Source organism: Macrotis lagotis, chromosome 1 (genome assembly GCF_037893015.1).
Source record: "Macrotis lagotis isolate mMagLag1 chromosome 1, bilby.v1.9.chrom.fasta, whole genome shotgun sequence".
Taxonomy (NCBI): domain Eukaryota; kingdom Metazoa; phylum Chordata; class Mammalia; order Peramelemorphia; family Peramelidae; genus Macrotis; species Macrotis lagotis.
The window spans coordinates 603804874-603828965 of NC_133658.1; the positions used below are offsets into that span (position 1 = coordinate 603804874).

The window sequence follows — 24092 nt, forward strand, 5'->3', positions numbered from 1 at the left end:
ATTCTTTCAATGACTATTTTCCCCTCTGGATCTAGAATAACATGACAATTTTCCTTAATGACTTCCTGAAAGAACTTGTCCAGACTCTTTTTTTTTTATCATGACTTTCAGGTAGTCCAATCATTCTTTTATTAACTATCCTGGATCTATTTTCCAGGTAAATTGCTTTTCTAAGGAGTTGTTTTACATTTTCTTCTATTTTTTTCACATAGTTTTTCTTGATTACTTCTTGATATCGCCTAAAGACATTTGCCTCTACTTACTCCAGTCTATTCTTTAAGGAATTCTTTTATTTAGTTAGTTTTTGCATCTCCTTTTTCATTTGGTCACTTCCATTTTTAAAGGAGCTGTTATCTTTTTTCTATTTGTTTTTGAATTTGTTCAATTATATTTTAAAATTATTTTTCTTCAGTCAAATTTTGTGTTTCCTTTTGCAAGATGTCGAATTTAAATTGCATTTCATTTCCTAATTTTTCTACTTGATATTTAAAAACCTTTTTTTAGGTTTTTGCAAGACAAATGGCATTAAGTGGCTTGCCCAAGGCCACATAGCTAGGTAATTATTAAGTGTCTGAGGCTGGATTTGAACTCAGGTACTCCTGATTCCAGGGCCAGTGCTCTATCTACTGTGGCACCTAACTACCTCTTAAAAACCTTTTTGAGCTCTTCCAAGAACTCTTTTTTGGCTGCAGCCTAATTCATATTCTGCTCTGCAGCTTCACATATAGTGCTTTTTCTGTCATCCTCTTCTTAGATAATTTTTGACCTATTCCTATCTTCAAAGGAATTTTCCATAGTCACAGCTTTTCTCTAAGTAAGCTAAGTAAATTGTTCCAGGCTTTTTGTGTTATGGGAGAAGTCCACTTACTGACCTGCAGCAATGAAAATTCTAGAGGCCTGCTCATTGGACTGAGGTCTTCTGGATTGAGATAGGCTGCAGCTTATTTAATGGGAAGAAGTTTTCTGGATTGGGAACAATAGTGACTTGATTTCTGGCTTAGAACATCCATCCCAGGTACACTGGCTGAACAGGGGTATGGGGTAACTGGGCTGGGAGACATCCTGGCTGAGCTGCTGTGTCATTGGTCTGCTGAGTGTAGACTCCAGGAAACTCTACTACAGATATCTCCTTTAGCACATACCTTTGGCTAATTTCCACCACATCCTGCTGTCCAGCTGCTGGGTTTCAATTCTCTTGCCTGGACTTATTTACTTTTCCCCTGAAACAGACCTCGTTAGAAAATGCTCCACTCTGTTCTTTTGTGAGTTCTATAACTCCAGAATATATTTGGAATTATAATTAATATCTGAAGGAAACCTGAGAGAGCTTAAGAAAATTCCTACCTTCTATCTACCATCCCTTAACTCTTTCAATGAATCCCAATCATCTGTATAGACTCATTAAAAAGAACACAGTCCAATGCCTCTTGAGTTTTAATATATCCTCCTCTCTGTTCATTGCAAAGGAATCTACTGGAATATATATATATATATATATATATATATATATATATATAAAATCAAAGAATCACAGACCTTACAGATGGATATAAACTCTCGAAACCATCTGGAACTAGTCAATACTGACTATCCTTTTCCAGGAAGATAAGATATTACTAGATTCACTTTAAGTAATATGAGCACACTGTGACTTGTTGGATGAAGAAGAGAAAAGGAGCCAGAATTGAGGTTCCCCAACACCTTTTACACTATTTCTTTTATACTGCAGCACTGATCTTACTACCGCCTTCAACTCCCAACCCCCCAAATAAATACATAAATAAAAGAATAGATAAATGAATGAATGGATAGATTTATGAATTATGAATGTCTATAAATAAATGATGAAAAATAAACAAATCAAGAAATAAATCAATCACTCAATTGCTATAGCTTAAAGTGAATATCTGGGAAGAAAATAAAGTAACAATTGAGAATTGTAAAATAATAGAAAGATCATTGGCTATTTTTCTGTTTCTGTCTGAGTAATTTCTTGTTTGACTTTGTTAACCAGTGACACACAATACTAAAATCTTAATGACCTCAGCAAAATGAAGGGAGTTGGACTAGATTAAATTTAATGTTTTTTTTCTGGCATAAACATTCTATGATTCTAAACTAAAAAAATTTGTTTTATCCAGATGTGTTTGCCGAAGCTTAACTTACTCTCAGTTCCTCTACAGACTCTTATAAGAGCTAGAAGGTAAATTAATCTAGGAACATATGCGTTTTCCTAGGCTGTTCATTTTGAGAGAACTAATTGAAATTTGGAGAAGAGTGGTAGAATTATTAAACTTAGTGTTAAAGGAATCCCTGCTTTAATAAAAGATCTAGCTTCCTGTTGACCAATAATGTATGATGATTAACATTTCCTGGCCAAGACTAATGGACTGTCCACTCCCTGGTTGCTAGACAAGTGGCAGAAACCCCAGGCAGAGAAAATCGGGGCAGATGTATGCCAAAGAAGCCACAAATTCATTTAAATAAAACTTAAGCATTTGAATCCATAAAATAGTTGGAAAACTCTTCAATAAAAGATTTAATTATCTAATATCAATTACATAATCCTGATATTTTTCCCAATTATTAAGACAGCAGGGGAACAAAGAAAGTTCCAATTTCATTGCTTTAAGAAGAAAAGATCTATCTGTTGTCTATGTATTGTACCACCAAGTTCTATTTACACTAGATAAAACTGTGAAATTATATACATTATGTATATATATATATTATTATTTCTCTTATCATAAAAGGGTGTAGTGCTTGGGGGAAGCTTCAATTAGGAGAACTCTAAGGTTTCTTTCAGATCAAACATGATGATACCATAACTAATACCATCATATAAGATTGTTCTTCCTTCTAAAAACTTCAAGTTCTTCTTTGGTCTTGAATATGAGATTATAAAACTATTGATTTAGAACTTAAATATACTTCAAGGTCAATTACTCCAATTCCATTTTAGAGAGATAAGGAATTGAGGCCTAGGAGGTGGAACAAATAGATCAGATTCACATTGATTTTAAGCACAAGAACCACTTTGTGCAATATTGTACCACATTGATCAAAGGGCCAGTAAGAGCTAAAAGGGAGACAAAAGGCACATTTTACCCTTTCCTTTATTTCAAAATTCCAGCTTCCATCAACTTATGGAGAGAGTTAACAAGATAGCCCACCTGAAAGTCTGAGAACTGGAATGATGAAGCTTTTTCTCTAGATTTTTCTGTTCTTCTGGGACTTAACTTTGCTAATTTTAATTTAAAAAAAAATTAAGGGTAAATCTATTTTCTGTGAAATGCTATGGAGGAATTAGATAAAATGAACTGCATACTGCATGAAAGCAAATAACATGCATATCTGTCCTTCCACCTAAGATGTTCTGTATTCAGAGGCCCTTCTGATTGAAAGGGAATGCTTATTTCTATAAATTTGTTGATATTGCCTGGGAAGTATCAGTCTTAAACATATAATAATTCTTCACAATTCAAAGAAACTATTTTTCTATTTAGAAAAGAAACAAAAGTATAATAATGCCTTCTACAGCTACTATGTGAACGTCCCTGGGGAAAACAATTAATAAAAATCTTAAAAATCCCTCTCTTTAGGAAGTTTGCTGTCTACTGGGGGGTTAATACATGTAAATAAATGAATAAATAAGCTAAGTTTTGGGAAAATTGAGGAACAAGAAAATACTGAGAAATAGAGAAGATCAGAGAAAGTTAAGTAGAAGAGGTGGCACCTAAGTTAAGTCTTTTTTTTTTAGGTTTTTTCAAGGCAACCGGGGTAAGTGGCTTGCCCAAAGCCACACAGCTAGGTAATTAAGTGTCTGAGACCAGATTTGAACCCAGGTATGCCTGACTCCAGGGCCTGTGCTTTATCCACTGCGCCACCTTTCCACCCCTGAGCTAAGTCTTAAAGGAGAGCAAGGATTCAGAAATAAATAAGAAAACACAACATTTTTGTTAAGGGAACAAGCTTGAAGAAATGCATACATAATAGAGATTGACTACTGAACTTGGCAAATGATTAGTATATTGGAATGTAAAAATAAAATAAGGTAGTAGTATAAAATGAATACAGAAAGGAAAATGATGCAAGATCCTAATTACCAGAATAAGGAGTTGGGATGGGGGGGGATGGGAAATGAATATTTTTGACCAAGTGAGGAATATGGTTAGAACTTTAGCTTGAAAAGATTATGTTGACAAGTATCTGGAGGATGAATTGAAGACTAATAATGTCAGAAATTAGGAAACCAAAGGAGACTTTTATAGTAGTCTAAATAAGAGATAATGGAAACAATAGAGATTAAAATAATATCCCTATAAATACATAAAAGATTTTCTTCCATTACTTTTAAAGAATTGTCCTACAAATCTACTCTATTTTGTAAACTATCAGACTTATTAACTCTACCTTTTTAACTATAGTAATTTCCTTAGAGAAAAGGGCAAGACTTTTAAAATTTATTTGGGGAGTTATTTATTTTGTATGAACTTATAAAACTTTGGTTGATAGAAAGAATTAGAATGCATTTATGATTATATCTGTATAAGTATATCCTGCTTAAGTTTTATGAGAGTTGGCTGGGAAAATGTGAGACTAAATGAGTAGGTAAGGATGATATAACTATTGTGCATCAGAACTTCAATACTTGGTTCCTCTTGAAATAACAATTTGAAAACAATTTAACCTTTGCTTGGTTTCATGTCATCATCAAGGATATCAGTGATTATATAGTAATATGCTGAGATAGTGTATTACAGTAGAAAGAATTCCAGATTTAGATTCCAATGATATCTTGCCTTAGCTGATTCTTAAGTAACTTTGGACAACTTACTCCACATCCCTACTATTCAGTTTCCTAATGTGTAAAATGAGGTTGTTAGGTGATATGATCTCTAATGTTCTTTTCTGCTTTAAATCTATGATTTTATGATCTAAGATTTGTAGACAGTTTGTAGACAATAGCAGTCAAGGAAGAGAAAGAAAATCTTTACATCTTGGATCTATTTGCAGAGCTATTTTTCTTTACTGAGACATACCTGATGAAGAATATACTGTTGTCGCTGTGTTTACATCTGCTTCCATTACAGATCTGCAATTAGCCTCCACCAAAACACCTTTCACGGTGACAGGTGCAATGCTGGGGTGGCGTAGGGCTGCCTTCAGTGGTGCTATGTGGTTATATTGGACTGATGATAGACATCCAATAAATCCAACGGTGTTCGCTTTGGAGACTTCAGAATCTAGTCCCAGGCTATCTACAACATGAAGCATAATCAGAAAGTTGTTTTCATTCTCTCTTTTCTGTGTCTTTGTGCAAAAAAGTTGAATTACAAAACCGCTTTAGCTTATCAAGTAGAGAAGACTGTGGTATTTCATATTGCATCAACACTTCTTGTCTAGAATTACTTGGTGCTTCTCTGCATCAAGGGATATATGTTTCAAACTCCTATCACTTCATTCAAGAAATACTTTTCCAGTTTAAATTTTGACCGTTCATATAACTATTTTCTACTTCTGAACTTCTTTATAGATTTTTCTTTTTTCTTATCTGGAAGTCATGCAGAATTCTGTCATATACATCACAGTATTCAACAAGTTATTATTCATTTGAAAGATAGGTGAATTTATTAAATGAAAACTTCTCAAAACTCTTAAGTCAATTCCCCTACTCTTAACTTCTTTAAATACTACATTCCATTATGTTTTTTACTATCTCTCTCTCTGTCTCTCTCCCCCTCTGTTTCATGCATTCATTATTCTTGAGCTAATAACCCTCCAATTTTTTGTTGATCAAATCTCAAAAGATCTTTGGATGCATGCTGATATTAAAACAAGGTTGAATCTGTTGAGAATTTTTATCAGTCCCATTGTCACATTGCTCTTAGGACTACAGAGTATAAGGGCAATTAGTTAATAAAGAAATCTATGCAGTACAGACTTAAAAATTGTTATAATAACAATAATAATTAGTATTCTCATTGTTATTTTAGGAAGCATAGGGTAAGTAGCAAACTCAACCCAAGGCCAAGAAGATCTGGGTTCATGTCTCATTCCTGAAACATTTTGATTATTTTTCCCTAAGCAAGTCATATAACCTCTCAATATTCTAGTTATCTCTCTACAGTTAGAAATTGCTCAGAGATTGCCGACCATCTGCAGTAGAGGGAGTCTTCTCCTAAGTGTTCCTTATATTGAGTCAACTGGTGGAGAAGTAGATATGACTCCATATCTGGAGTTAGGAAGGTCTGAATTCAAATATAGCCTTGGATACCAAACAGCTATGTGACTGAGGAAAGATCATGATATTACCTACCTCCCAGGGTTGTTGTAAAGATCAAATGAAATAATATTTTTAATTACTTAGCATAGGGACTAGGATCTTTATGAATGAATATTTATTCCCTTATTCTTTCCTTCCCTTTCCTTTCTTTCTGCCTTACCTTCCCCTACTAATAAAATGGCAGGTCAAGTCTACATAGCACTTTTCTGAGGGACATATCATTCAAAACCAGGGACTTCGCAAATGGTCTCCTTACCCTGGTAATGAGTTCTTCTCTGTACTTCCATTTTGAGGAAGGGACCAGATCAGCCATTCTTTTACTCTACAAAGTCCTCCACCAGAACATAGCTGTCTTCATCCTTTATCCCTACCTTCTTCCACTGATGAGTTCCAATTGAATTTGGGAGTTTGAGGAAAACTCCCAACCCGAACATCAACTCAAAGTGGCATATAATAAACAATTAGCAAATGCTTATTGACTTATTGTCACACACACACATATATATGTATATATATGTACATATATATGTGTATATGTACATATATATCTCTTAAGAAATTATAACAGTTCAGGATAAACCAATAGCTTTAAAATATCAAATAATTTATTGAAAAGTGTTTATTAAGCACATACTAGTGACCAGGTCTAATACTAGAGAGTAGAAAACAAATGAGAGAAATTAAATTACAATTATCCAAAAACAGTTTTCATTTAGCTGGGATTTTAAAATTTAAAAATTAAATATAGAGTAAATACAAAGTAATTTGTGAGGAAAGCAAGTAGTAGTTATAAGGACAGGCTTGCTCGAGGAAAGGACACTTGAACTGATCTGAGAAGAATAGTAGGAACTCTTATAAGCTGTTAATGAAGTGAAGGATGTTATAAGATTGGTGGGGGAGGGTGGGAGGGTAGTGGATTTTCTTTAAAACAACAGAGATGGAAGGTGAAAGATGAGGGATTGAATTTCCTGTATGTGAAATACTAAACAGAACAAAGAAGGGTATATGTAAAGTAAAGCACAACATGCTAGAAGTTCACTGGGCTAAATAAATTAGTATTTTATTCTAGACTGAAGGAAAGATTGTTCATTGCTTTTTAACCAGGTAGCTCCATATATTATGCCATATTATTGAGTTTTGTTGCTGTTGTTTTTAGATGTAAAAGAAGAAACAACTAAGGTATAGAGTATTTGATTGTTTGTTGGATGAATGGGATGCATTTTTAAATTTGGGGATTTGAGAGTATTAGCTTATAATGCTTAAGTATATCTATGTTTAGGGATGTAGCTCCAAAATACTTATTCCATGAACTTAGTTGGAAAGAAATCTATGATGGTTCTTGGATCTTTAGAGGTAAATTGCCAATGTAATTTTGGTAAATTGGTAAAATTACTAATGTAATTTTCACCAATTCAAGATTCACAAATAAGAATAGGAACACAGATAAACTGAGGAAGTGACGGACATGACATTTTATTTTTTGAGGGAAATATTTTGAATAGAATCTTATCTCCAGGAATGTATGCTTATCCTAGATGTATAATGATGATTAAAACCACCAGGAATTGTTGGAAAGAATCTAAGAAAACAAGAGAATCCCTTAGTTGAAGTAATGTTGCCAGTTTGAGGCTATGGTGTAATGAATTCTTAGATGAGTACATTCCTAGATGGTAGAAAGACAAACCCATATGAGATTTCTATGGTTTTCAGTATTGTTTCATTGAAAGCAGAGTCAATGCAGTGGGAAAACTGAAAGCCAAAAGAAAATCCTGATAGAGAAAAGAATCATTTTGTTTCTAATTGCCATAAAAGAGGATCTTTGGAAGCTTAAGAAAATAAAAGAATATTCAAAATAAATGCTTTCCCAAAGTCCATTCAGTTACCACTAGAAACAGAAAGGATTTCTTAATTTTTTTATTCAAATTCTAAATTTACAAATGCATTATTTCCATAAGAAGTCGGAAAGAGAGCATTTTTTATCCTGTTTTATACATTGAGCTTTTGAATGAACATCATTATTATCCTTCACAATGAAGCTGGCTATTCAAATTGTACTTATCATTGTGAGAATGTAAATCCAATAAAAATATTTTAAAGGCCGTCATTATTTCTCTTCTCCAAAGGAATTGCTGATACCATTAAATATATGCATATTACCAAATATCATTCAAAAATATTCAAAATTTTCATATATCCATTGGTCCATAATTCTCAGATTATTTAAATTAGAAGGTTATTCTAGGACCACCTAATCCAATGTGTAACTGAAGGAGAATAATCCCCTTTACAGTATATCTAAGGAATTATCATCTAATTTTTGCTTAAAAATAGTGAATGAAGGACTCCCTCCAGAAATTCTTTTCTTTTTTTTCAGCATTTACAAATTTTCTGTCTGTAACACAAGATCTGGATTCAGTCAATAACCCCATATCACTTAGTTATAGATGATATTTTAAGTCATGTTGGAAACTCAGCAAATATCTATTTATCTATTATTGTAATCTTTATTTTAAATGTCTCTTACAGTTTAGAATCATTGTTAATATATATTATAGGCCTTTGTTTTAAGCTTGTGACCATCTGAAAACATTATTTTGTCCAATTCCCAGATCTTTATCATATGTTGTTCTTTGAACCTTTAAATTGCAAGTACATTGCTAGATTAATGTTTTTAAAGCACAGAACCTTCATAATGTCATTTCAATGCTCAAGAATCAATTACCCAAGCAATTTAGAGTAAGAAATAGTGGACTATATATTTTTATCACAGAGGAATACTTACATCGCCTATTAGACATCTCAAGCTAAGATTTACATAGACATTTTTAACTCGTTTAAAACTGAACCAATTATCTTTCCCCATAAATCTTCTCCTCTTCCTAACTTTCATATGATTTGGGGGGGAGTAATACTATGCTCCTTGTCACCTAAGTTCAAAACCTAGGGTGACATCCTCTCTCTTATCCCTCCCTACTTCTGTCATGTATCAAATCAGTTGTCAAGGCCTCCTATTTATACTTTGATATAATTTCTTTTGAATACCCATTCTCATTTCTCAAACTGTACCAATCCAGTTTACTCTCTTTTTACCTCATACTTTTACTATCATAACATTCTTCTCTTTTTTCTGTCTGCCTCAAAAGTCTGTCCATTCCAGCTAACCTCAACTGTTAAGATGATGTTCCTGAAACACGAATTTGACTCTGTTGCCCTCATCCAGTGGTTCACTATCACCTCCAAGATCAATTATAAAATTCGCCCTTTAACTTTATAACCTGACTCCTTATCTTTCCAGTTTTTTTGTACCTTATGCCATCTATTTGAACTGTAATCTAGTAATCCAGTTCTTTCTTTTCTCATTTCATGGAACTTTATTTTCCAACTCAAAATGTTTTCACAGGCTTCCCCCCCTTACACACCCATGTCTAAAACTCTCTCCTTTTTTTCTATTTACTAAATTCCCTGGTTTATTTCAAGTCTCAAAGTTCCATTTTCCATAAGAAATCTCTACATATCTTTCTTAAGACTAAAGTCTTTCCTCTTGATCACTTTCAATAATTGATATTTTTGCTTGTTCATTTCTTTGCTAAAATATAATTCTGTTCCCTAATTTGAGATAAGTCCTTTTTTTTAGGTTTTTGCAAGGCAAATGGGGTTAAGTGGCTTGCCCAAGGCCACACAGCTAGGTAATTATTACGTGTCTGAGACCAGATTTGAACTGAACCCAGGTACTTCTGACTCCAGGGCCGGTGCTTTATCCACTGTGCCACCTAGCTGCCTGAGATATGTTCTTAAATGTGAAAAGGTTAAAAGATGATCATTATTCAGAAAAATCAGATTTTGAACACATCACATAGCCATAAAATATTAGACCAGGAGACTTTAAGAAAATTTAGAGATCACTTATACTGTTTTTCAGGATACAACTGATAGGATTATATTTGGAAAGGACCTTAAAATTCATCAGTTCTATGCCCATTTCCCTGTTTTACATATGAAAAAAGAGAAGCAAAGAGAGATTACAAGATCTGCACCAGTTTTAACAATATTAAGTAATATGAGAATTCTATAGCTCAGAAAAGAGAAGTCATTTTCCTTAAGTCAAACAGTAATTAGAGCCAGTCATAATTAGAATGTGGAATTCCTTATGGCAATTCAGTCAAGGCCAAGTAGAACCTTAACTGAATTGTTTCTGTCTTAAGATTCATAAGTGTTAATCATCTTACAAAGTCTTTTCCACAGATTGCAGCATCTAGATCTATGAAAATAGACCTGCATTTAATATCTTCTGGGTTAAAAAGAGGAACAATGAAATTAACAACATGATCTAACACCGTCATACTGTGAAGAGACATGTGAAGTCTGGGGCAATTAGATGGCACAGTGGATAGAGCACCAAACAGTCTTGATGTCAGGGGGACCTAAGTTTAAATTTGGGCTCAGACATTTAATACTTCTTTAGCTGTGTGACCTTGGGTAAGTCACTTAACCCTTGCAAAAAGAGCCAGAGAGACAGAGACAATTGGAGTCAGTGCTTTCGAGTGCTACTTCTTTTGACCCATGTAATTTTGGTAATGTTTATTTAATCTTTCTGGGTCTCAGTTTTCGTCTTTGGAAAAAAAATCAGAAGCTAGGGTTTAATGCTATCAATGTGGCTTTTCATTTATTTCAATTCTATAATTTTATGAGAATGACTGACTTATAGGAAAGAAGTTGAAAAATACAATTTTTGTTAGGACTCAAAGAAAAGAAAAGATGCAATGTTAATGGATTTTTGTTTATAAATATATGTCCTGATGAGTTTCTTTTAAAATAATCATTTCATTTTTTTCAGTTCTTTAAGAAAAATGTGTATTGATAAATGGGCAAAGGATATGAATAAACAGTTTTCAAATGCAGAAATTAAACCTATATATAATCATATGAAAAAACTCCAAATCATTATTGATTAGCAAAATGTAAATTAAAGCAACTAAGAGGTATCACTCACAGCTATCAGATTGGCTAAGATAAGAAAAGAGGAAAATGATAAATCAACCTTTCTGGAGAGCAATGTAGAACTATGCCCAAAGACCAGTAAAACTGTCCATTTCCTTTGACCCAGAAAATCCAATTCTAGGCCTATATCCAGAATAAAACATATAAAAATGGGAAAAACCCTACATGTTTCAAAACATTCAAAGCAGCTCTTGTTGTGGTGGCAAAGAATTTGAAATTGAGAGGGTGCCTGTCAATTGGGGAATGGCTACACAACTTAAGGCATTGTTCTCTGAGAAACCATAAATGGTTGGACTCTAGAGAAGCATGGATTAAGTTACAGGATCTAATACTGAGCAAAGGGAGCAGAACTAAGAGAACACTGTATACATTAGCCACAATGGCATGAGATGATCAACCTTAATGGATGCAGCTCCTCTCAGTAGTTCAGAGAGCTAAGACAACCCTATTAGAACAGCTATGGAAAAATGTTATCTCCATCCAGTAAAAGAAAAACAAAGCAAAACAACAAAACAAAACAAAACAAAGCCAACTCTTCAGAATCTTATGAATACTCTAAAAATCAGCTCTTATCTCTCTCTCGATTCATCCTAATTCTTCATTCTGAAAATAACTAATCTGTAACCATATTTATCACAAATATGTATGTAAATGTTAACCTGACTATTCACTGTTGAGGGGTGGGAAGGGGAGGTAGAAGGAAATTTTGTAACTTAAACTGTGTGTGTGTGTGTGTGTGTGTGTGTGTGTGTGTGTGTCTCTCTCTCTCTCTCTCTCTCTTTATAGATAGATAGATAGATAGATAGATAGATAGATAGATAGATAGATATAGATATATACATACATATGTATGGATGAAAAGTGAAAAAACTTTCATAACATATATTTGGAAAAATAAATATCAATAAAAAAATTAAAATGTGTATTTTTCTTGGTTTTTAGAGTTTCACATGCCGCATATTTAGAGTTTTTATAGTTTTTTAGAGTTTATAATTTTTAGAGTTTCACATCCCCAAATAGCTAATATTTCAGAAAGTTTTAGTTTATCTGATCACATTGCTAGATCACATTGCTACAGGCACTTGTATGAAAGCACCTAGAGAGCAATATTATTTTATATTTTGTCTTTGTCTCTAGAGCCTAGATCAAGTATCATGCTCAAAACAGATATCAAATAATGATTATACTGAATTGAATTGTTTGAAACATCTACAAAAGAGAACATCGTCCTTATTATGTCTTCTTTATCATATATACAATTGCTATTTCAATGTATTTTCTGCCTTAGAAGTCAACGGGCACTTCTAGTCTGCCTGGAGAAAGTGTTATCCTTTTTTTCCCTTTTTACCTGCAACGAAATATATTCAGAAGAAACCAAAGCACTCTCTCTCTCTCTCTCTCTCTCTGATGCTACACTTATTTCTTGAAGAATTATTTAATGAATTAATTTTTAATTTCACAAGCAATGAACTATATAATCTATCTTTATAGCCTGCATATATGAACCAAGAGAGGGAGAATATCGTGCTTCATTCTTAAAATGCATCTGGGGCCAATTAATCCTCAAGAGGGGTGAAGGAGAAGGAAATGTTTGGCAAGACTTGTCTCACAAATCAAGCCTATAATTCTGGCAATTAACAGTTAACAGGGAAAGTTTACTTCTTGTTCAAAATAAGTATTTGTTAAGTATTCAAGTATCTTAATAATCATGGCGGGGAAAAGGACCAGGGAAGCGTTTTTCCACCTAAGGATGTAAATTTGGAGAAAGGCATGACTTTGTAAAAGTTAAGTAAATAATAATGAGTTGAGTCAGGGGTTACTGGTTCTAGTTCCCAATAATCCTATACTTCATTTGTGACCTGCAAGAGGTCAAAATTGGTCTCAGTCATAAAATCTTTGACTATAAAATGTTGGCATTGGAATAGACCAATAATTTCCAAATTGTTTCAAGAGATCTTGACATATTATCTGATGGGATGGGGGGGAAGGATTTCACTGAGGATATATCTATATCCCCTAAGATATCTAAAAGAGACTTACTCCCTGTTTTTGATTCAGCAGAATTATTGCTTCAGGTGATACCAACGGTCTATTTTCCATTCATACCTTAAGCTCCTAAGTGACCATCTTATCATAAGGAATTATTGTCAAAAAGTTTCAAATCCTAAAACAAAAAAAAAATTTTCTACTCTTTTTTTTTGCTATCAGTGTTCTCACACAGAATCCTAAACATTGTCCTGAATTCCTTTCATATATGATCCTGCTCTTCACTTAGCATGGAAAAACAAATCAAAACAAAGTATCTGTAGACAAAGGAACTGATTTCAAATCATGCCTCTTACACTTACCACCTCCTTAAGTAACATTGAGCTTGTCAACTTTCCTGGGACTTGATTTAGGTTAGAAAATTGTACTAGAAGAAGTCTGAGGTCCTTTCAAAGTCAGTATAGGAGGTCATATGGGAACTCAAGATATTCTTGATTTTAGCCCTAAACTTGTTATTTGTTAAAGATCTGTTTTCTTTTTATGTCATAACTGGCCTTGGGAAATAAAACTGGGTCCTCAATCCCCATTCCCTGTGGTCTTGAAGAGATAGTTTTTTTTTTTTATTTTAAGTTCTGTCATTGTGTCAACTTTAAAAGTGTCCTGTCCAAATTCATTAGAGAAACAATAGATGAAGAGCTCTCTAGCATGCTTTTAGATTGAAATTGTGTTCTACAGTCTAAACAGTATTATACCTATAGTCTACCAATTTTTCCTCTTCTTCCAAATTCCATGGTAGTTATTTACATTAATTTGGACTGGAAAATAGCCATGATTCAACAGAATCTCCAAAAGACATTATTTCAATACTCAACTCAAATGAATCATTTAATAGAAATGAAAGCAATGCTGGAATTATTTTCACTCTATGCTACCTTACTGTCTATATGATAAGAGTTTTGGTAAGTGGAGATTTGGGGTTTTGGTGAGGGAGGAAAAGAGAAGAAAGGTCCAGAGAGTGAAGTTGGAACTAGAATATTTGCTTTTTCATGTAAACAACAGATACCCCCAAACAATGCATCCGATCCAGGACAATTCAAACCCATATGAAGTGCTTAATAAAAAAAAGTTTCTTTTCCTAATATTTTAAAGTGAAAAGAGGTTAGTCTATTAGAAAATGACAATGCAATGTAGATGTGCTTTTTTTAAAGTTCTATCCTAAGCTCTGAATCTCCACAGAACTCATTTCTGTTTCCTTTAAACTAACCTGCATTTATTTGCAAATGGTACTTCCTCAAAGTAGAGTTATGATATTACAGGGAAGAAGCAAGTTCTCTGATGCCAAGGGAAGGAGCATAGCCAATTTTAGCAACAAAATAGAAATACTTCACACAGTGACAGGCACCTGACATGAAGAGAATGATTCAGCCAATGTGGACTAATTTTACCCATAAGTTTTTAACTTTCTTAAGGGGGAAAAAAACATCAGCTAGCTACTAAAAGCAGACATCTAGTCAGGCTGTATTGTGACATATGTTATATGTCAAAAGTTTTTCATGACACTTGAATCTCGAGGTGTCACAACACTAGCGGTCCAGCCTCATTCTACTGGGATGAACAATAAATAAAATGTTGTACAAACACACATGATGACACACATTCAAGAATTGTGGGCACCAAGCTGAAACAACATATGTTTCCCTTCAGGGTACAAAGGGACAGGCTGGAAAGGAGGTAATAGCCTAAAAATATAGCCTCTTCCAAGGGTCACCCAAATGCCACCACCAAAGACAAAGCAATTTTATTATTTTGATGTTGTGTATGTGTGAAGATGTGCAAAAAGAGGATCCTTTAAAATTACCAGGATTATCTTGCATATTTTGTTACTTGTGTACTGATCAAAGTATTTTTCCCTATATAGTTTCTTGCTTGTTAAAACTGAGATTATTTTTTTTAGCTAAAGCTGTGAGCTCATTGTTGTAATTTTCCTAATCTGGAATCCCCTCTACTAATTTATACTGCTACCCTCTTTGACATATAGAATTAGAGAAATGATGGGGGGGGGGGGGGCTTGAGAAATTGTAACATGCCTAAAATATCTCTCAGAGTTGGAATTTGCCCTGAGTCTTCAAGAATCCAAAAACAGCTCATTATAAACAATTTATCAGCTGGGTGACACTGGTTATGGTAAATAATATTCCTTAACCTCAGGTTCTTCTATAAAATAAGGATTATAAGAGCACCCATATCACAGGGTTGCTGCAGAAATCAAATGAGATATGTGAAATACTTTGCATATAGATATAGAGAGATATATACATATGTAGAGAGATATGCACACAAGCTTATGATACCTTATCTATTTAATGATACTACATATGTATGTATATTCAATATTCACTATTGTTCACTATTGTTGTTATGCCATATTAGATTATTATCCTCATTTGACAGATATCCCAATGAGTGGAAGAAAAGCCAAAGATAAGTGAGGTGGCTTATCAAAGATTGCATACTTAGTTATTGTCAGACCTAGAAACAGATTTGAAGTATCTTCATTACTCATTCGACCCTTTCCCAATATTCTAAACTAACTACTATTAGGATTATTAAATACCATTAGAGGAAGATATCAGCCATCAAGTTTTCTCTTGGAGACCAATCGTGGCATTAATGAATGTTTCTTCTTTGAATTAGTATTCTGATTTCCATCCTGTTTTGCATTATTCCAGTGAAATATTAAAAACACACTGAATTTCCAAGATAATTATTAATATACTTTTTAGAAATGGAAATTAAGTTGAAGATCAGCTAGTCTAACCTTCTCTCTCAGTGTGATAGACTTTATCGTTTTATAGCTATTTCAAAAAGGTTTCTCATAATACTTGTAAGTTCACTTTACAATAAAATGCCACATCACTCCTAGAGTGATTTATAACCCAATTATCAGCATGTCTAAACACTTGGATTATGACTTCATGATTCTCTAAATCAAATCATATCATTATAGTTCAGGTAGTAAAGAACAGAAGAACAAATAATGTCTGGCATGCCTTTTACCTTTTTTAAGGATATGATTGTTCTTAAATACTTTGTTGGATCTCTTATTTTAACCAGGGAATTATCAATTCCACTAAAGTAAATTTCAACTCCTACATATTTTCTCATTCAGCAAGACTGTAACCTATTTCATTTTTATCTACCCCAAATCCTTCAGGAATTTTTCTCAAAATCTTTTAGTATTTTAAGAGTACAAATGTACTATTCATCTTGCCTATGTAAAACTTGCTACATAAATGGTGCTACATAAGTTCAAAGAAATACAGCATTACAAAATTTCCATATTAGAAGAGACAACAGAAGTCATCTGCTCCTACCTAAAACTGAGAAAAAATTCAATATGCATGATAAATGACCATCTATCACTTTAAGTTCAGTGAGGGTGACCCAGTATGGTCTGAATTAACCCATTCCACTTTGAACAGTTTATGCAAAAGTAAGAATATTCTTTATGAGAATGTAATGTCCAATTTTGCTGAAATTAATCTAATCAGTAAAGCAAGGGATTTCTTTATTTCCTTTGTCAAAAGAAGTTTTGGTTTTAGTTTTTCTTCTTATTTTAATAAAATTAAGTACTTTTAATGAAGTAAATCTATTTAGCTCCCCAGCACCCACTCCACTAAAATAAGTCACATATGAACTAAAAATTAAGAAGGCAAATGAGAAGCTAATAGTGATTTTGATCATACCATAGAACAACAGAAAAAGTCATACCATAAGCAATAGATAATGAAGCTACTACTCATAGGACAGGCAAACAAGCCCATAATTCTCATTCTGAAGGAAGATGAGAAGAAAACAAGAAGAAAGCAAATTCAAAACTTCTACATCCAAAACACCAAATAAACAAGTGAATTGATCTTAGAACTCAAAAAAATTTATGAAAAAGTCAAAAAGGATTTTTTAAAATGAAATATAAAAAATAGAGATAAAATGAAAAAGAATTTAGTTATGAAGAGTAAACAGATTGGTTAAGGATGCCCCACCAAAATAAAGAAAATAAATCATTAAGACACATTAAAAAACAGAATAGGTCAAATGCTAAGAGGAACAGAAATATAAAAAAAATTCTTAATTGTTCAAAAAAAAGATGTGCAAAATGTACTGAGGTGAAGACCTCATTAAAAATTAAAATGGTCCAAATGGAAAAAGAAGCAGATAGAAAAGAAAATAATTCCTTAAAACTTAGAATTGGGCAAGTGAAACCTAATGACCCCATGAACACTCAAAAATCAAACATTTTTGTAAAAATCAAAACAATCAAGCAAATTTGAATTATTTCATTAAAAAACTATTCTAGAAAACAGATAAAGGAGAGATAATTAAGAATTGCTGGAAAATGTGAAATCCAGAACAATAAAAAAAAGAATCTAGATGCTATCTTTCAAGGAAAATTGAACTTATATTCTAGAAACAAAAGATAAAATAGAAAATGAAACAATCCACTTGGGGACTCCTGAAAAGACCCCAAAATGAAAATTCAAAGGAATATTACAATAAAATTCCAGATCTCTCATATCAAGGAGAAATTATTACCAGCAACCTCAAAGAAATAATTCAAATACTATTTGAAGTCACCCCAGAAAAATAGAAAATTCAACAGCTTTTTTATAGTAAAGGACTAGAGAGTTTAGAACAGAATATATCAGAGGATGAAAAAGTTAGGCTTTCAACCAAGAATCACATATACAGAAAAACTGAGTGCAATCATTTTGGTGGTGGTGGGGGGAATGGACATTTAGTGAAAGTGATGGCTCTCAAGCATTGTTGAATAAAAAATTTGACTTTCAAATACAAGACTCAAAGGAAGAATAAAAAGGAAAGACATTCTAAGGATTTCAATAAGGTCAACCTGTACACATTGTTAAATGAGAAGATTAAAAAAAAAACTTGTAACACCTAACAACTTGCTTATTATTAGTACATTATGAAGTTCATTGTTAAAAGGAATTAACATAGATCAAGGACATGAGTATGAGTTGAATATGAGAAATTGATCTCTGAAATATTAAATTAATTCATGAGAAAGAGGAATGCATATGGAAAAGTGAGAAAAGAAGATAGAGAAGAGAAAATTACCTCATGTTAAAAATAAAACATGAAAAAGTTTTTACCTTGGAGGAAAAAAGAGAGAGGAGTAAGAATCTTTGAATGTTACATCAGAATTTTCTCAAAGATTGAATAACTAACTTACAGTTGGGTTAAAAAATATATTTTACCCAAAAATAGAAATTGAACATATCAATAAATGGAAAGTAAGAAGGTGAGGGGGAAATGGATGAGTTTGGGGTGGGGTTGGGTGAAAAGAAAAGGAAATGAGAATTGTGGGTGACTGTAGTCAGAAGCAAAAAAACTTCTGCAAATGAACAGGGAGAAAATAGAAAGTAGAATAAATGAGAAAGCAGGATTGCAAGAAATACCCAATTAGTAATCGCAACTAAAAAAAATTAAAGAATATTTCTCTGATAAAGGCTTCATTTCCCAAATATATAGAGAACTGAATCAAAATTATAAACATAAGAGCCATTCCCCAACTGATAGTCAACAAATATGATTAGGCAGTTTTCTGACAAAATAATTATACCTATCTATATTCTTTAAAATATTCTGAATTATTATTGATTAGAAAAATAAAAATTAAACAGCACTGAAGACCTAACTCATATCTATCAGATTGATTAATCTTATGGAAAATGAAACTGACAAATATTGGAGAGAATGTGAGGAAATAGAGACACTGTGGCACTTTTGGTGGAGCTGTGAACTGATTCAACTATTCTGATAATTGGAACAATGCCCAAAGGACCATAAAACTGTACATAACCTTTGACACCAATACCATTACTAAGTCAGTATCTCAAAAAGATAAAAAGAAAAGAAAAAAGAGATGAATCTATAAACACAAAAATATTCATAACAGATTCTTTAGTTTGGGCAAAAAAATGATAATTGTGAGAATATCTATCAATCTGATAAAATTATGCTATATGATTGTGATGGACTGTTATTATGAGAATGGTGAACAAGATGCTCTCAGATTAAAAGATTTATATGAGTTGATATAAGGTATAGTGAGTAAAACTAAGAGAAATATGTATAAAATAAGAGCAATACTGTATGATGAATAGCTTCAATGGTTTAGTTATTCTCAGCAGCACAATGATCCAAAACAATTCTAAGGAGTTGTGATGAAAAATACTATCCTTCTACTGAGAAAGAACTAATGGAATCAGAATGAAAATCAAAACCAACATTTACAAAACTTTTTCTTTTTCTTTTTAGTCTTTGCTTTCTTTCACAATATGACAAATGAAAATATGTTTTACATGAATGTACGTATATAATCTATATTAAATCTTGTGTTTTCTCAGGGAGGGGGAGGGGAAGGAGGTAGAAAGGGAATTTGGAACTCTAAAAAATTGTTACAATTGTTTTTACATGTAATTGGGAAAAATATAGTGTTAAACATTTTTTTAACAAAGCTTATAACTCAGTTCCCAATTGTAAAATGGTCAAGCATAGAAGTTTGCTGATAAAAAAAAGCTATCTATAGTCATGTTGAAAAATACTCCCACTGATTAGAGAAATGCAAACTACCTATCAGATTGGTTAATATGGCGATACAACAAATAAGAAAAATGATAAATGTCTGAGGAGATAAAGAAAAATTGGGATACAGATTCACTGTTGGTGGATTTGTGAACTAATCCAAAAATTCTTAAGAGCTGTTTTAAGTATGCCTAGAAGACTATAAAAATGTTCTCAATAATACCACTGCTAGGTTCATACCCAAAGAGATAAAAGAAAAAGGAAAAATGACTCATACGCATAAAAATTTATAGCAGCTGTTTTTAAGGTAGCAAAAAATTGGAGACTGAGGGGATCCTTATTAGTTGTGGAATAGATAAACAAGTTGTGATAAGGTCAAATCCATTGTTCTTTAAGAAATGACAATCTGAATGCTTTCAGAAAAAAAATAGGAAGACTTACAGAACCTGATGCAAAGTAAAATAAACAGACAGAATATTACACATAGTAACATCAATATTGTATGATGACCAACTGAGAATGACTTAGTCATACAGCACCATAATAATTCAAACAATTTCTAAGGACACATGACAAAAATACTATTGACCTCCAAAGAAAGAAGTTGTGGATTCTGAAAGCAGATTGAAAATATATTTTAAAAGTTTGCTAACCTTTTTTTTCTGTTTTTTGCAATGTGGCTAAAATAAAAATATTTTAAAAGAACATATGTATGCATACATATATATATATATATATGTATACCAACATACACGTATATACCCATATATGTATATATATATATACATACATACATACATACACATATATATGAAATTGATGATGTTCTCAAGGAGTGAAAAGGAAAGGAGTATTGGAGAAAATTTGTATCTCAAATTTTATAAAATGTCAGTTTTTTAGTTTGAATGTAAATGAGAAAAAATAAATAGAAGTTAATTACAAAAAATAGCAGAGAAAAATCATATGTGTAATCAGAGACTCAAAGGGAAAAGAAAAATACTGAATTTTTCATAATTAACAGTATGGATATTTATAAGAAATGAAGTGAGGGTTAAAAGGTAAAATTAAATCTCTGGGTGGGGTGGAATTATAGAGTATATAATTAAAACCTTTCTCAAGAAATGGAATCCTTGGAAACAAGAATTGACCAAATGGCAAATAATAGTTCAATCAGACAAGAAGAAATAATTTATCAAAATATGAAGGGGAAAAAAAGTAAAATATCTAAAATTAAAGAAAGGACTAACCCAGAAGACAGATTGAATAGAAATCTTTTAGTAATTATCAGATACACTGAAAATTATTATTTAAAAATAAATAATTAAAGCTTGATACTAAATTTCAAGAAATCACAAATGACAACTGTCCAGCTCTATTTGAATGAGAGGGTAATGCAAAAACAAAAACTCATTTACATATCATCTTTTGAAAGAAACCCTGCAATAGAAAGTCACAGGAAAGCTAGAGTCAAAATCATAGCTCTCTTGTCAAAGAAAAAAATACTATATATATATATATATATATATATATATATATATATATATATATCTGTAAAAAAGCAATTCAATCACCAAGGAACTACAATTGTGATCACACAAAGTCTCATAGCTTCTAGGTTAAATAATAATTATTATAATAAATTTCAAATGTACAAATATATTCTCATCTCTCCAGTATTGAAAGATATGCTTTGACCCCCTTGCTTCCAGTCTTGCTTGCAAATTAGAAGTGGCGGAGGTTCTGTTGAGGGAGGCTCTTTTTAGGGAAGTGTCACTCAGTCTCCAGTTTTTGTATTATCAGTTATCCATCAAGTACCAAGCCATCTCTATATGTATTAGGTTATCACTTACTTCTAAGCCCTCACATAATGATAAATGGAATGGTGCTGAGTTGAAATGACCTATCCCCTTTTGCTGACATGGACCTATCTTAATTGTCTTTTTTGCATCACAAAAGTTATCAATAGGAGTGACATCATTTTGAAACTTTTGATAATTTCCATGATCTGTCCTTTAATGTATTGTTACCTTGACACGTTCTAATAAATCTTTCATTCAGTTTTTCCTGAATTTTGCCTCATCAATTAGGTCAAAAGCCCATATAAAGAATTTTCTGTTTACCACTAATTTTTATGACATTGCTCTCTCCAAGTTTACCTTTGCCTCTCTGATCACTCCTTCTTAGGTTCCTCCCTAGGATCTTCATCCAAGTCACTTCTCCTAAATGCTTATTTCCTCTAAGTTTCTGTCTGTGTGTTGCTTGGCTCCTTGTCAGGACTCACCAGTCCAGTGTATTAGATTTCTAGCTAATCTACCTCAAGCAAAGGTCTGATAATACTCTCTGCTCCCTTGTCCCCCAATTTAGTAAACTCTACTTGCTCATTATTACATCAAGGATCAAATTAAACTGGACCCCTTTGAACTTTCAATTTCTTTTTTTATATATACTATATTCCCCTCCAAGAATTCTGTACCCCAATAATATTACAATGTCCTTACTATTTCTCAAACTACACATTCCATCTCCTGACTCTACCAGAAACACTGAGAGCACTCTCAAAGTTAAGGCATTAAGATAAAGGAGAACTGAAAAAACTCTTCTTGGAAAAGATCAGACTTTAGCTAAGACCTAAAGGGAGCCAAAGAAGGCAAGAGATGAAAGAGATGAAAAAACCTCATAAGGAAATGGAATGTCCAGCTTTTTACTTCTGTTAGGAGTTCCTTAATAACAGATATTTTCCTTTGCCTTTCTATGTACCATAAGTGCTAACAGATAAAGTTCACATTGTAAATTGTTAAGTGATTGATAACTAGAAATGAAATCAGTAATCTAGAAATCTAGTAATCTACATAGAGACAAGTATAGCAAAGCTGTGCCTTACAGTGCGATGACTAATATTGAGTTTATCATTCTCTAAAAACTTTGGGTTTTTTTTTCCACATAAAATTTTCCCTCACCCCAGCATCTATATATTTTATTTGTGAAGTTGATTTTTGAACCTATGTGTAAGGATTTAATACATTAAATTTCATTTCATTAAATCCATCTTAATTTTGTCACTGATTTTTTTTAACATTGACAATCACCCCATGAGTTACTCAGTTTCTTAGATATATATGAAATGAAACTATAGTAAGCATGTCACCTATGCTTTTATCTCAATCATTAATAAAAACATTAAACACAAGATCCATGATTGATCTGAAACATTGTACATTTTTAATTCCAGTTGATATTGAATTCTCTTTTGGTCCACACAGATAACTAGTTCCAAATGCACCTGATTATATTACCTTCCAATCCATTCCAATAAATCTTTTCTCTAAGAACTGAATGCAAGAGTTTACTGAATGTTTTGCCAAAATCTAATTAAACAATATAGTAGTCCCTTGTTTAATATTGTAAAAAAAAAGAAATACCATTTGTCTGGTATGACATATCTTAATAAAACATTGCTGACTCTTTGTGATCAACACTTCCATCAAAACCAGCATTTGTTTAGGTTTAATTAAAAATTCTTTAACAATAGATGACTGATAACAACTCATCAGTTACATGGTAGTCCATTCAGTATCTTAAGATAGAGATCATCCAGGTCAGGTGGTGTTTTTTTCAGTCATTCAGTCAAGCCCAACTCTTTGTGACCACATGGACCATACAAAACTAGCCTTTTCTAAAAAAAAAAAACAAACAAAACAAAAAAAAACTAGCTTTTTCTAACCTCATTTTTCTCTTAAAGTATGATCAAGTTCATGTTGATTGCTTCTATTATATTATTTCATGATATAATCCATCATTTTCTTCCTTCCTCTTTTTTTCCCTTTATTTTTTTCCAACATCACGGTTTTTGTTCCAATGAATCTCAACTTCTCATTATATGCAAAGCATTTAAGCTTCAGCTCCAATATTCCCTTCCAGGGAATACTCAGTTAATTTATTTAAATATTGATTGACTTGACCTCCTTACTGTCCAAAGGACTCTCAAAAGTCTTCTTCAAGTAATACACTTCAACAGCATCAATTCCACAGGACTCAATTTTCCTTATGGTCCAGTTCTCACAACCATTCATTGCTAATGGATAAACCAGTTATTTGACTAAATGGAACTTTTTTGGTAAGTTGAGATATCTCCTTTTTAACATGTTGTCCAGATATGCCTTATCTTTCCTTCCAAGAAGCATGGGTATTTTAATTTTGTGGTTGCAGATCACCATCT

General features: G+C 32.5%; 1 protein-coding gene across 2 annotated transcripts in view; it reads right to left on the minus strand.

The window, feature by feature from the left end:
- The window catches only part of CNTNAP5 (contactin associated protein family member 5), a 945272-nt gene that overhangs the window by 22601 nt on the left and 898579 nt on the right, over nucleotides 1–24092 (minus strand). For both annotated transcript variants that reach the window (XM_074214960.1, XM_074214961.1), the window contains exon 22: nucleotides 5043–5261. In XM_074214960.1, the coding sequence (XP_074071061.1) occupies nucleotides 5043–5261 (219 nt within the window). The remainder of the gene's footprint in view (nucleotides 1–5042; nucleotides 5262–24092) is intronic.